This window comes from Populus nigra, chromosome 14 (assembly GCF_951802175.1).
Source record: "Populus nigra chromosome 14, ddPopNigr1.1, whole genome shotgun sequence".
Taxonomy (NCBI): Eukaryota; Viridiplantae; Streptophyta; class Magnoliopsida; order Malpighiales; family Salicaceae; genus Populus; species Populus nigra.
The window spans coordinates 12,713,558-12,728,825 of record NC_084865.1 but is presented as its reverse complement, the minus strand read 5'-3'; the positions used below and the strand labels follow the sequence as shown (position 1 = coordinate 12,728,825).

At 28.7% G+C, this 15,268-nt stretch overlaps 1 protein-coding gene across 1 annotated transcript; it reads left to right on the top strand.

Moving 5' to 3' along the window:
* The first annotated feature begins 4,571 nt into the window (after positions 1-4,571).
* On the top strand, positions 4,572-7,034 carry LOC133673132 (calcium uniporter protein 2, mitochondrial-like). Its single transcript, XM_062093789.1, has 2 exons — positions 4,572-5,255; positions 6,425-7,034. Exons 1-2 carry the CDS (start codon positions 4,695-4,697, stop codon positions 6,896-6,898), a joined length of 1,035 nt encoding a protein of 344 aa, XP_061949773.1. The 5' UTR covers positions 4,572-4,694; the 3' UTR covers positions 6,899-7,034.
* The last annotated feature ends 8,234 nt before the right edge of the window (positions 7,035-15,268 follow it).

Genomic DNA, 15,268 nt, shown 5'->3' with positions numbered 1-15,268 from the left:
TTCTTTTAAAGAGAGATGAAGAAGCAGAAATAAGGTTGAAAGGATTTTATTTGTTGAAAAGATAAAATTGAATTTTTTAAAAAAATGGTTAAAATAGAAGTTTCTATTAAAAATATATAAAACTATTTACTCCCCTCCATTAATTTCGCGAATAGAAATTAACCTTCATCCCCCTTTCTTCCCAAACAAAGTGAGAAACTCATTAACCTATATTTCCCTCGCTACCTCCTCTTCATTTGCTTCTTTCCCAAACACACTTCGCTATTAAGGTCATTTGACAATTACAATATTTCCTTTAAAAAACATGAAATGATCACAGTTTGGTAAAGTTTGATTAACAGGTATACGTTTGAGTGAAGAAACAAAAATAAAGATATAAAAATAAATTTATTTTTTAAATATTTTTGAAGTGAATTCCCAGATATGTTTCTTAAAAAAATATTTAGTATTTTGATCTCTAAAATATCCATATAAAAAATTTATTAATTCTAAATTACCCAACTAAATCAAGGATAAAAGAGTTTTTGACTAATTTTTATTATGGGTCAACTAGATCGCAAGTGAACCTAATTTTTAACCTAGACAATCTTTCTTTTATTTTTTTTTTAAACCCTGACTAGTTTAGACCCTGAGTTAATCAAGTCATATGTTAACTTATTGGGTCGAGTCAGGTTTGATAACTAGAATTATTATATTATTATTAATCTCAATATAAACTAAAGTGAAAAAAATAATATCTAATTACTTTTAAAAATATATAAATTTGATAATAATATATATTAAGGATAAAATAAAATTTTTAAAATTTTATTTTCATGTCCACTATCAACTAAATAAAATACATAAACAATCACTCTATTTTATATATATTTCTTGATTGGACTTGTTTCCATTATCTTATTTTCTTTTATTCTGAAACTATAATTAAACATTACTTTAAATTCTTCTTTAAACCTTGAGATGATGTTATTATTACAAACCGACTTCTTTAGAAATAAATCTGGTATAGAAAGTTCATGAGATTTCCCGGGAGCAGTTTTTTTGTGTTTGGATTTATGTATTATTAGGTTTAACAATTATTTTGGACAAATAAAAAAAAATCATATATCTAACTATTTCTTCATCACGAAGCTATCTAGCTTGTCAATTATATAGATATGCAATATTTCTTTCCTCAAAAGAATCGAGTTTACATATTTTTATACCAAACAACACCTTATTATACCACAATCAAGTTTGTCAATTCCATTTCGGTAAATATTTTATTTTTTCAATTAGAATATAATGTTTCAGTTTCGAAATGTTTCGACGTATCGTTTCGGGGTTGTACTGTTCATATATATATATATATATATATATATAACAAACATAATTCAAATTCAAGATAAATTAATTATAAATTATACAATACAAACACAATGCCAAACAAATATAATTTTAAAATTTAAAATATTTTTAAATAGTCAAGATTGAGTAGATCTTTAACTTAAAGTAATTCAACTTAAATAAAATATCAAAATATTATGAAAGTAAAATGTTCTAACACAAATATTTTAAATATAAAGTTAGGTCAATGTTATCAAGGCTAATGAAATCTAAAACATCATTTATTTTGTTCAAATTCCTTCAAAGTATAAACATAAAAAAAAAACATGAAAATAAACCATATATATTAGTAATAAATCTAATTTTAAAAAATTAATATCATTATTAATGAAAATAATAATAATAATTTTCAATATTATTATTAATATCACTATTATTGAAAATAGTAATAAAAAAAACTTTTTATACTTGGATGGTTTAATTAATTAAATTGAACAAAGTTCAATTTGATTCAATAGCTTTTTAAAAGTGGAACGGAGCATGTGGAATGAAACCGGAACGTTCTGGTTGAAATTTAGCTGAAAAATCTTAAACGAACCGAGATTTAAAATAAGATGAAAATTGTTTCATTTTGTTCTTTTTTTTGAATTGGTATTGAATGTTTCGACCATTTCAAATGAAACGGAACGGAATTGACAACCTTAATTACAATATCTCAGTAAGAAAATTTCCATTCTAGTTAGCCTTCATCAAAATTTGAAATTACTAATGATTGGGAGCGAAGTTATGGTTGTTTTTTAAAGTATTTTTTACTCGGAAATGTATTAAAATAATATTTTTTTATTTTTAAAAAATTATTTTTGACATTATCACATCAAAATGATCTGAAAATACAAAAAAATATTAATTTGAAGCATAGAAAAAAATATAAAAATTTTAATTTTTTTCAAAAATATTTTTAAAATATAAAAAGAAACAGGATATAATCCTTCAATGTAATTTGAAGTTCCAAGCACATTACTTTTCTATGGCATGTCCACAAAAGAAAATATTTCATTACTTGAGCGTAATACCATGATATTGAGGGCATTAACCCATACCTTCAAATTAACTCTTCATAGAAGTAAATGAGTTAATTAAATTAAATGCTTTACAACATGCACCTCTTGGCAGCAAAGGATGGTTTATTATGAAGATTTTATAATCAGATTCATAGACGACGAAATGGAATAAGAATAATCAATTGATTATGGTGGGATTGGGATAAATTGACCATCATCATATCAATATCTACCAAAAGATCAAAAGTTGATAATTTTATAATCCTTGACAAAGTGGAAAACGGATAATGATAAAGTTTCCAAGTCTTAGTTGGTATTCGAGGGTGTGGTTATGATTATTTTTTAAAGTGTTTTCTGCTTGAAAATATATCTAAATAATATTTTTTTTATTTTTTTAAAATTATTTTTGATATTAGTACATCAAAATGATCTAAAAACACACAAAAATTAATTTAAAACAAAAAATAAAAAAAATTAATATTTTTCAAAAACATTACCAAAAAAAATTAAGTCTTCATGGGTGTTTGAGAGTGTGGTTGCGGTTATTTTTTAAAGTGTTTTTCGCTCGAAAATACATCTAAATAATATATTTTTTATTTTTTTAAAATTATTTTTGATATGGGTACATCAAAATGATATAAAAACACACAAAAAATTAATTTAAAATAAATAAAAAATAAAATTTAGATTAGAGAATAACTAATCATTCTGAAATAAACACAGAAAAACAAGAGAGGAAATACTTCCCAGCAAAAATAAAATCGAGTTATAAAATTAATTTTTTAAGTGAACACAAAATGTAATTAATTGCATTTTACCAGCATCATAAAATTTTTCATGCCCAATAAAATCCCATAAAGTAGCATAAACTTTAATATCTGTAGCATTAATTTTATCCCTCTAAGAGCAATGAGAAATTTACTTGGAACAAATCCTATTTTTATGGATATGTTCATAAAAAAATATGTGGCGACACGTTTGCGTGAACGCAAAATAGACCCCGTCGACCAACCACATCCCAAGCAACCAGGCTCATCTGAGCTGTCCACTTCCAATTTTCCCGTCCCGCAAACAACCCTTATAACATGTAAGCAAGTCTATTTTAAGTTTTATATTTACCAGATAACCATTTGCTGCTCTCTTACACGTGTTGAGCATGATCATGCCACGTCAGTAATATGAAGTTTAATTTCAAGTCAACATCAGTGCCGCCTACCTCTTACCTGTTTTCTTATGATCAGACGGTGCTTGCCTGTGTTAGTTAAGCACTATTAGCCAACACGTGTACGGTGTTTAAGCATGGCCGGGTGATATTTCTCCTCGTGATTTGGGCCCCATGTCTTTAACTTCTCAATTGCTCGATGCGAATATATTTCAAAAGAATGGGAGCACGGAAACAAACTAGTCCGCCATGTCTAAAACGTTTTCAATACAGTCCTTAGACTATATAATTCAATAATAGGGAACACAATTTGAACTACCAATGAAAAAATAAGGAGGTTATATTAGTGCTGTGATGCAATCTTTTATTATTTTGAAAATTAACTTGTAATCTTAAATAATTGGACATTATTCTAGTAAAAGAAGTTCATGAGTCATGTGATACGTTGGATCCAACTATAATATAATTAACATTTCTTTTTTGAAGATCATTTTGTTGAATTGATTTCATGTTTTTAATTATAATCACATGATAAACATATGATATGTAAGAAACTTAATGTAAGAGTTAATTGAGTGATTAACATGTATTGTATGAGCAAACACACAATTTAAATTTAAACTCTAAGGATCACACAATAATAAAAAAAAATTGAAAAGTTTTTGCATTAATTTTTCTTTTGTCTTAGCAAAAAGATTTATCCCTAAAGACTAACATAAAATCTAAAAATACGATGTTATCATAAAAAATAATAAAAATTATAAATACAAACTAAACCATCAAAATCTATGGTAATAACTTATATATAGGGAACTAAATTAAATCTTCTGTCATAGTTAGAGGAGTAGTTTATACTTATTCCAAGAAAAAGTTTCCGCCGATAATAAACGAAAAGGAATATGCCAAAAATTAGAGGTTGTTATTAAATTTTAAAAAAAAAAGAAAAAAAAAAAACAACCACGACATTTTCAATTTCTTCCAACTCCCTCATATTTGGACACCTATATAAATGCCCTACCACCTCTCACTTCTCCATCAAGGCCCTTCAAAACTAAAAGCTTCCATTTTTACGGCGTCCCGTAATACAAAACCTCTGTCTCTGTTTCGCTTTCATTTGTTTTAAGGTTTTCAGATTTATAACAACAATGTCGCTAAAGAAATCCTTAGCAGAGCGTGTCCTGAAATTCTCCAAAATCCCTAATCAATACTTGACCAATAGCCGCATTTCATCTTCTCTCCAAACCCGAATCCACCAAAATCCGGCTCAATCCAACACTATACCTGACCATCCTGGAGAACCCGGCATCTTCCGACGATTATTCCACAAACCGGCCATTTTCTCGCCTGAACTCCGGCAACTGCCGATTGGGGAGGGCTTGATTGATAGAATCCGGGGGTTTGACATTGTGAAGGATAGGATCCGATGGGATGTGTTGAGTCCGCCTCCGGTGGTGACGGAGGAGGTGGCGGCTGAGGAGGGGTTGACGGCGGAGGATGCGAGGAAGTTGTTGAAAGTGGCTCAGTTGGAGGGGCTGAAATCGAGACTGAGAGAAATGGAGAAAACATGGATTTGTTATTCGGAGTTTGTTCGGGTATGCAGTGAGGGGTGTTCTGATCTTGAGTATGGTATTCGAGTAGCGAGGAATCTTGATGAATCCGGGACTGTTGTTGTTCTTGGAAATCTTGTTTTACTGAAACCAGAGCAGGTAAAAAACCTAACTTTTTTATTGTATCATTAGCAGTTCAATCGATTTATTGTGTCGCTTTTTTTGGGTTAATTAATTTGTTTTACAGATTAAAATAATGGCAATGATGGTTCTGTGAAGGTTAAATTGAGTACAATTTAACCGATAATTAACAGATAAATACAAGTTTTGGTTTTGGTTTTGGTTTTTTCTTCGATTTCTGGAAAGCTGAAAACTGATATTTCTTTATGTATATTTTTTTTCTTTCGGCAGGAGAATGAAACTTTTGTTGTTACACAAGCCAGATCTAAGGGCCATTCAGTTTCTACAGTGACAAGATTTGTTTCACTCTTTTGGTGCTTTTTGATGCTCACAAAAGAAAATTTATTTAATTAAATAAATTAAAAAGCAGATAGAGAATTTGGGACTGGGAAAAAAACTAGAGTGGGTGTTTAGTTGGTTGATGATGGAGGAAGTGCACATTTAATTGGGTGGTCATGGTGGAATTAGGGTTTTTATACTTGATGATTAGAGCAGAAAGGTGTTATATTTCATGATACTCTGGACACAAACCTTAGAATCAGTGATATGATTTAAGGAGGAGACACATTAACATGATTTTACTATGGGGAAAAAAATATGCAGAAATATATACCTTGATAATGGAGTTCTTTTTCTGTTTTTCGCTCTGTTTTTTTATGGGTAGAAAAGTTCGTAATTGAATCAGTGTAGCAAAAAAGTAAAGAAACAAAAATGTTGGGGGTTTAGATTTTCTGTTTTTTGGTTATATATATTAGCTATTTTCAAAAGAGTCTAGCTAGAATGATCTGGAAAATGGGTCAGCTGCAAGGCTGTAGCTCACCATGTACAGATGATGAAATCACTAGCAATGACAAAGCTATTTTCTGTTTTTTTACTAATTATTTCACTTATTTAAATGAAGTTCTTAAAAATAAAAATAAAAATTCTTGGCTTTCTTGGATTTGCAACTGAATTTAAGGGTAGTGAGATAGCAACCCGATTTTGATTTTACTGATTTCTTTTGTGGGAGATGAATTTTCTTCCATGATTATTTTCTGAAAAGCAATTTACTTTCATTAGTTGGTTAATGTACTAACAAGATTGATATGCTAAGTGATATAGAGTTCATCTTTTACCCAAACTAGTTTTTCCATCTCTGTTAATTACAGATATTGAAAGCTATCGGAGGCCTAATTCCATTGCCAGCAACCGACCCCAATGATCCAAGAAGAAAGGAGCTGCAGGAAATGGAGAAAAAGAAAGCTGTAATAGATCAAAAGGCCGGAACCCTGGTTCGCCGGGAACTATGGTGCGGCCTTGGTTTCTTAATTCTTCAGACAGCTGGGTTCATGAGGCTGACATTCTGGGAACTTACCTGGGATGTCATGGAGCCGATCTGCTTCTATGTTACATCATTTTATTTCGTGGCTGGCTATACCTTCTTCCTCAGGACATCAAAGGAGCCTTCTTTCGAAGGGTTCTATCAAAGCAGGTTTAGTGCCAAGCAGAAGCAGCTCATGAAACTCAACAATTTCAATCTGGAGAGGTACGATGAGCTTCGAAAGATTTGTCACCCTCTTCCATCATCTGTGGAGCAGATCCAAGCAATGAATTCACTTGATCAAGCTGGGAAAATATGCTGAACCATTGTTACCACCAGAAGAGAAATTAGCATATAAGAAAAAAAAAATGTATATTACAATTTTGTTGGATTTCCTCTTGGGCTACACAGCCTGTATTTTTAGAATGTAGGTCCGGCTTACTATAGCTTATGATTAACCTTTTCTCATGGAGCAAAAGACATGATAACTCTTGTCATTTTCAAAAATGGAACAAAAAAAAAAGGGGTTTATAATTGCAGCTTGGCAGTTCCTTGGTCATGAAACGGCAACGTTATTGGTGATTGGAAAGGTAATTTAATGGAGTGGAAATGGGAATTTGTTGGGTAGCAAAGGAGTCGATCAATGAAGTCCCATACGCCAGCTAAAGCCGTATTGATAAAACTACTCAAATTCAACGTCTTTAGTATTTTATAAAATCCAAATTTCAGATTCAATTCACTTTCAGATTTGGTTTCACCGTTAATATGAATATTGAAACAAGTTAATATATTTCTTTTAATTGTTTAAATACTAGTTGTATTGAAGCTTGGTAATTAATGTATGGAAATAATGTGAGAGACTTGAGAACACCCTATTTTCTTTTCAACGAACAATAAACATAGTTAATATATATATATATATAGAGTATTTTGGTTGCCAGCTTGGTGTTGTGGTTCAAGTGGTTAGGGCGTGTTGTTTATAAAACGGATTTGACTTTTTTAGATGTTTTTATTTTATTTTATTTTTCAGTGTGGTTTTTATAGAATTTTATAATTTATTATAGATTGATAATAAATAAATTTTCATGTTTTTTTATCATATAATAAATAAAAATATTAATTTAAATAAGTAGAATTCATAATCTGAGTCATGAATTTAATAGATTAACTAAATATCAATTAAAAGGTCAGGTTAGGATTTTTCATGTTCAAGATGTTGTACTGAATTTTGATTTTTTTTTATTTATTTACAATTTTATCATTTAGTGTAAGGTTTTTATTGAATTTTATAGTAAAAATATTTTATATTTTTATTATATAATAATATAAAATAATTAATTTGACTCAGTGGAGTCCATAATGTTAGTAACAAATTTAGAGAGTTGATTAAATATTAATAAAAGAGTCGGCTTAAAATTGTTTTAAGCTTGAAGCTTTATACCAAATTTAATAATAATATAAAAACATTTCTAAATATAATTTTTTTATGGTTTAAAAATATATGGGTTCAATCCTAGCAAAAGTGCGGGCAATAAACAAGTATTTTACTAACCAAAATAATGCATTTTTTCTCAAATAATTTGTTTGATTTAACGAGGCACTTTCAAATATTAAAATTCTAAGGGTCCGTTTGTATTGCATAGAATTTTTATAAATAAAAATTATTTTATATGAAAAATATTGTTTTTTAATAGTGGTGAGAGTACCGGAAGTGCCGGGTGCTCAGCTGTGAGCTAATAATGTTTTTCAGTTTGGAAGGGAAGGTTTTGTTTGTCAAGCCTTATCTCCACCTTTCATTGTCTTCGCCTTCACTAGATTTTATCAATGCGTCTGAACTTTGGGTTGGAAAATGGCTAATTTCTGAAATGACCTCTGAATAGCTTATTAAATTCAACTTAGCCCCTGATCTTTTAATTTATTATTATTTTCATCCCTCAAACTATCATGTCAAGGCAATGCATCGTCTTTATTAGGGATTTGAGAGGACAGAAAAGAAAACCACCCACGTAATCACTACTGGTTACTTTTTTTCGGGAAAAAGCTTAACGAAAACAGGGCATTGCTTTGAGTCGATAGCTCACGAGATCAAGAAAAGAAAAATGATTTCAATGATTCCTAGAGGCAAACGTGTTTCTGGCTAGACTTGAGAAGAAGCCTCTGGGAAATTGGAGGGTCATACGACTCGTATTGCTCTCATATTCTGCAGGCTCTTTATACATCTCCCCTGTAATTCCTAATGCCTGGATGGCAGGGAACACTACTACTATAATATAACATGATCATCCCAGAATTCCTGAGCCCCCCCTCCCCACAAGGGTGCTCACCACCGACCCCATATCCAAATTGTTAGGATAATAATAATAATAATAATAATGACAGCAGAAAACTAAAATAACAATGATGATCAAGTATTGTCCCAAGATTTCGACTTTTTTAGGGCTTTAGTTTTGTTTGTTTGTGCATGAACAAGGAGCATCAGATCTACCTAAAACATCCAAATCTGCCTGCACCCCCCTCACCTTATAATTAATTTGAAAACTCTGTTTTTCTGCGATCTAAATCATGACCTATTCTATAATACAAAGAAGAGATGCCTTCGATCTTAAGGTTTGGTAAACTTATTAATGATTTCTAGCTATGATAGAATACTACCACAATTCTTAGAAATACTTATGAAATTTTTAATTGTTAAAATTCTTGTTGGTAATTTTTTATCCATCAATGGGTTTATCGATAATAAAAATACTGATGGATTTACTGACGAGAAAAATGTGCAAGACAAATTGTCCACTTCATTCTATCGGTATTTTCTTCGGAAATTTTGCGATATAAACAGAAATACCATATGCAATTATTTCTGTGATAAAACAATGACACAATAATATTTACAGTAATTCTTTTCCAACTCTCTGGAATATACTGTATCAAACTTAATCTGTCGATAATACCATCGGTAATTATTTAAAAATATTCTAAAAAACATATTTAATAGAAATAGAAAATAATTAAATTAATATAAATCAACACTATAATACTCGGGTACTAAGTTACTTGGAAAAAAGAAGAAGAACATCAACTCAAACAAATTTGCAACAAAAAATAAACAACAGTAACAAATAAATAAATCAACTAAAAACAATTTCCACCTAACCTAGAAAACCTATTTCAAACCTATAATCCAACAACAAATAAAATAATTTAATTGAAATTGAACAACAAAATTGAAAAAACAATCCAACTAAAATCCAACAAAATTTATTTCATATGAAAAACAAATCATACAACAACATTCATACAATTATTAAGAACAAAAAAATTTAAAATAAAATAAAATATACAAATATAATGCAAAAAAAAACAAAAAAAAAGGGAAAAAAATGTTACCTTAATGTACTTGCGAGTGAAGCTGAGAAAAAAAAAATTGTGAGTAAAGCTGAGAAAAAAAAATTCATAAAGTATGTTAAAAAAATACTGAGAAGAAAAAAGAAGAAGAGAGAAGAGGATATACTTGCGCGTGGAGGAGAAAAGAAGATAAGAGAAGTAGTTGAGGAGAGAAGGACGTTGGTGTTTTTTATATAAAGGGGAGAGAGAAGAAGAAGAATAGGCACATCTCTTATGAAATATGGGATTCTAGTTTTTTTATTAAAGCATTTTACTGATATTTTTACCGACGGATAATTAAATATTAATATTTTTAATCATTCCGTCAGTGATTCTGTCTATAATATTTAATTTAAATTTTTAATTTAATAATTTTTTTTTCAGAAACCCCCCAAATATTATCGACAACTTTTCAATCCGTCATTGATTTCGTATGTAATATTTAATTTAAATTTTCAATTTAATCAAAAAATTTAAGAAACTCCCCAAATATTGCTAACGACTTTTCAATCTGTCGGTGATTTTATCTGTAAAGAACAATAATTAACAGTGCAATTGAGAAGTGAACAGTTTCAGAGCTCTCTGGAAAATATTGACGAAACTAATCCGCTAGTGATACTTCTGTAATTGATATAATGGACAATGCTAGGAGAAGTGAACAGTTTACCAACAATTTTGCGGATGGATTTGACCGACAGTATCAATATCGTCTATAATTTCATCGGTATAAAAGACATGTCATCTTACGTTTTGTCTTTGTTTTAATTCTTTTCTCTTCCACTGTAATTCTCTTGGTATATATTGAGGGAATATTTCCATCGGTGTTTACTGATAGATATAACGAGAGAATATTCTGTTGGTGAAATTTTCTGCAATTTACTAACGAAAATATTCTATCAATGTTTCTCTTTATTTTTGCTAATTTTTTGGTAGTGAACTACCTACTATTTTCAAAGCTAGCTCCTTTCATATTGAACAATTTGATTTTCCTTGAGTTCAATTGGTTAGCCAAGAAACAATTTGTTTGCATGCCTTCTCTTGGTGTCATGCCAATAACGTGATAGTTAGCAATTTTGAAGATTTTGCTAACTACGGCATGCATTTCAAGCCTTGGATTTAAAATAAGAAGCTCAATTTGAAATTTTCTACAAACTTTTGTTCAGAACTATTTCTGTACAGCTATGCCTTTTGCTTGCATATCACTATCTCAGCACAAATCCACCACCACAACTGAGCTTCTTTTATAACCTAGCTTTTCTTAAAATATTTTAGGTTTGTGAAAAGCATGCAGGAAATCTGTACAAGGATTTATTTATTTATTTATTTATTTATTTTCAATGAGTTAAGGTCACCAATAAACTTATAATGACATTTAAGTGAAAGAATAAGTACAACATTTTTTTAATTTAGCAAATAAATAATGCCATTGCAGAATACGATTGGATTGAAGCTATGTCGTGTTTTATTTTTCCTATTAAGTAGAAATGTCAAACTAAATGCGATCGATGCCTAGCTAAAATTACATGTGTAGACTGTAGAGTAGGCAATGAGATAAAAAAAAAAAAAAAGGGTAAAACTTTATATTGTATATACACGTTTTAAATTATTTTATTTTAAATTACACATCATTTGAACTCTTATTGTTTTTCAATTAAGTTATTTTTAATAGAATTATGATATTAAGTGATATAATTTAATTCATAATGTTTGATTAAAAAATCAAGAGCAATTAAACTTTATTTTGAATATCCATCATGAATGTCAAATATGTAATGTATTCAAATTTTAAATTGTTTTGTTTTAGTTGGAGGTGTGATTTTTCTTAATTAAACTCCAAACAATAAATAAATCTAAAATATTTAATTGGGTTGAATGATTATGTTTGGGTTGGCTGGTGTAATATAAAATAAATTTGAAATAACAAAATTTTAATTTTAATTTGAAATAGGTTCCTTGATAAGTTTTTTTTTAGTGTTACAAATGCGGTGAAAAAGTATGAGAAGCGACACCACTATTACATGAATGGTATGACGTGAAAAACAATAAAATAAATAATTATCTAATTATTGATATAATTAAATTAATAAAAAACAATATGTAACTGTACAATGAGAAAAATAAAACAAAAAAAGATCTAATTATTGATATAATTCATTACTAAAAAATACTTATTTATTTAATTTAGGTAAGAGAATAAATAAGTGCATGAATATCTTAAATATGCGGAATTCCTAAGAAACGGGTAGAGTTCCAAAGGAGAGTTGAGCCATATTTGGCCCACGTCGTCATTCTATAATTTTTTAGAAAAAAATAAATAAATGATGCATTGTTTAATTTGCTCAATTGAATTTTTTTAGAAAAATATTAGATAATGCATCAAGCAGACGGCAAATTGTTTAATTTAATATGATGAATTTTATGAAAAAATCAAACGATGTATATAATAAAAAAAAATAAGAATAATAATACTCAAAATAAAATTTTAAAAATTAAAATAATTTTTTTAAAAAATAAATAAAAATATTTTATAAGAAAATAAACAATGCAGCTGGATAGTATTCACCAGTAATAAAATTTGAAGTCTTCAAGAGTTGAGACTAGCAGCAGTGGAGTCCATCGTCGCTGGCCTTCTTATGTGGCCTCTGGGTGTTGAACCCTTTGGATCATCGACACATCATGAGGCCCATTTTTGTTGATGAAAATATCAACGGCTGAGTTGGTCCACGGTATTTTAGGCACAGTTGTTTTTCCGATCAATCTTAGACCCTGCTGTTATTTGTTTCTGTTTGATGGAATAAATCTCCTTTATTATTCTTTGGTGACAAACAGTACGGTACGCTGCAACAGCTGCTCTGTGCTGGATGTGTAAATTAATTAGTTTATTTTTTAAAAATTACTAGTTTAAATATCCTAAACTTTTTCATGGAAGACTGATCTAATTATTAATTTTAGAATTTTAAAGAATTAATTGAGATGAGCATAAACAAATCGGGATATCCACAGTTAAAGAAGAAGAAGAAGAAGAAGAAGAAGAAGGAGACAGGCCATTTTAAAGATTTGCAGGCCAGTGCTCGGTAATGTAATTATCACCTCAAAGTTCTTTTTGAAGTGCGTTTAGGCTGAATTTGATGTTTTTATGTGTTCCTGAATGGATTTTAATGATCCTCAAAACATATAAAAAAAAACCTCAAGATACATGTTCGATAATATATATGTGGTATAAACTTTTGTTTTTTAAAATATTTTTCAAATTATTTTTTCAATAGTTTTGATATATTTATATAAAAAATTATTTTAATATATTTTCAATTAAAAAATAATAAACACCGTATTACAAAACATAAAAACCAACTCATGGTCATGATCAAAATTTACCAACCACCTTTTAACGACAGAAAAAAAAATGATGAGCACCGATATTCCATACTCATATTTGAAGTAAAAAAGACCTCGAGGAGATATCAATTAGCTGCACAAACAATGTCCTCTCCTCGTTAGTGGCTGCAACCAAGAACAAGCTAATTGTTTGACCACAGCTGACTTTCAAATTAAAAGATATTTTGTCTAAAAATGACCCACCGACAGCCAGATAATGCAACAGAAGTTTGCTATCTAGCGTTTTTAACTCTTTTTTTGGGAAAGTTTTAAAGGATTAATATTTTTTATTACTTTTTTATAATTTTAATGTATTAATATTAAAAAAATAAATTATCTTAATAAAATTCTGAAAATGAATATTTTTAAAAAATATCATGTATTATAATATTAAATTAACACTTAAAAGTGTGTTTGTTTACACCATAATAGCGTTGTTTTTAAAATTTTTAATTTTTAATTTTAAATTATTTTTTTAACTTTTCAAAAAAATTAAAAAAATAACCTTTCAACATTAACCACTATCTACAAAAGAAATAGCAGTACAGCCACTTTTGTTTTTGGTTATCTAAAATAATAAAAAATAATATTTTAAAAAATAAAACGTAAACCACTACCTTAAGAAGGGATAGCCGTGCAGCCACCTCTTTTTGGTTGCCTTTTTTTCAGAAGCTGATGATGATGACGTCACCTGTTAGTGCACTTCACCAAAATAAAGTAAGAGCATTTTTACTTTCCTGTCGAGCCCACGCAAAGGAAGAAAAAAGAATCAAGTATAAATTAACATAAAAAATCTAAATAACGAAAATAACTCGAAAAAACAATCAAGTCTAAATTAATGAAAGTCTAAATAATGATTATGTAAGTGCTTTGAAAAATTTAAATTTATAGTTATTAAAAAATAAATTTAAAATCTGATCAGTTAGTTAGTTGATTTTTTCTTTGTTTTATTTTGTTTGTCCAATACTAAAATTTTAAATATTTATTAAAATATTATTTATTGCTTTGTTTGGTATGTAAATTCTCAAAACTATCTTTATCTTGAAATATATATATATATATATAACCTATAACCTATTTATTTTTAAAAATAGATATAATTAATTAAATCACCTACGTATCTTTTTATGCGCTTCATTTTAAAAATGAATAAATATTTTTGGACATCGTGAAAAAACAAGGAGGACTGAGCATTGCTTTCGTTTCTCTCAAAGGAGTACATAAAAAGACATTAGATTATATAGAAAGGTGGAAGTGAAGAGCATTGCTTTCGTTTCTCTCAACAACAGAAGCAGAAACCTTTTTGTGTTTGTATGGAAATGGTTAAAACTTGGTTCATTAAAATTTCGTTTTGAGATTTGTATTTGAAGATCTCAAATCTTGAGTTCAACCTTTGAAAAATGTGAGATGAGATTTAGAAATGGAGGATGGATGGTTATTGATGAAGTTTTAAAAATCTAAGTAACCTATAAATAAGATTTTCAAATTAGATAATCAGTTAATTAATTGATTCTAACAATTTCATTTATTTTTTATAGCTAATATAATTGATAGCTTGTATTTGGTGTTTGATAGGTCAAAATAGCTTGTAGCTAATATATATAAAAGGTCCGTTTTAGTAGAAGTGAGAACTCTCCGATGCTTAAATAAGTATTTTTTTATATAGAAAAAATACAATAATATTCTAGTGAGAGATGCCCTGAAAATATATATGCAGTAGAGAATGAAAATTATGTACCTTTATTTTAAAGGTCTCATGGTGTATTTATATTTCATGAGTCTTGGTTTTTTGTGAAGAAGAAGAACTGAAGTGTAATTTAGCGAGAGATGCCCTGAAAATATTATTGTATTTTTTATCTCTAAAAATATACTTATTTAAATATTGTAGAGTCTATATCTCCATAAAAAATAATTTTTTATAGGTATTAGTCACATA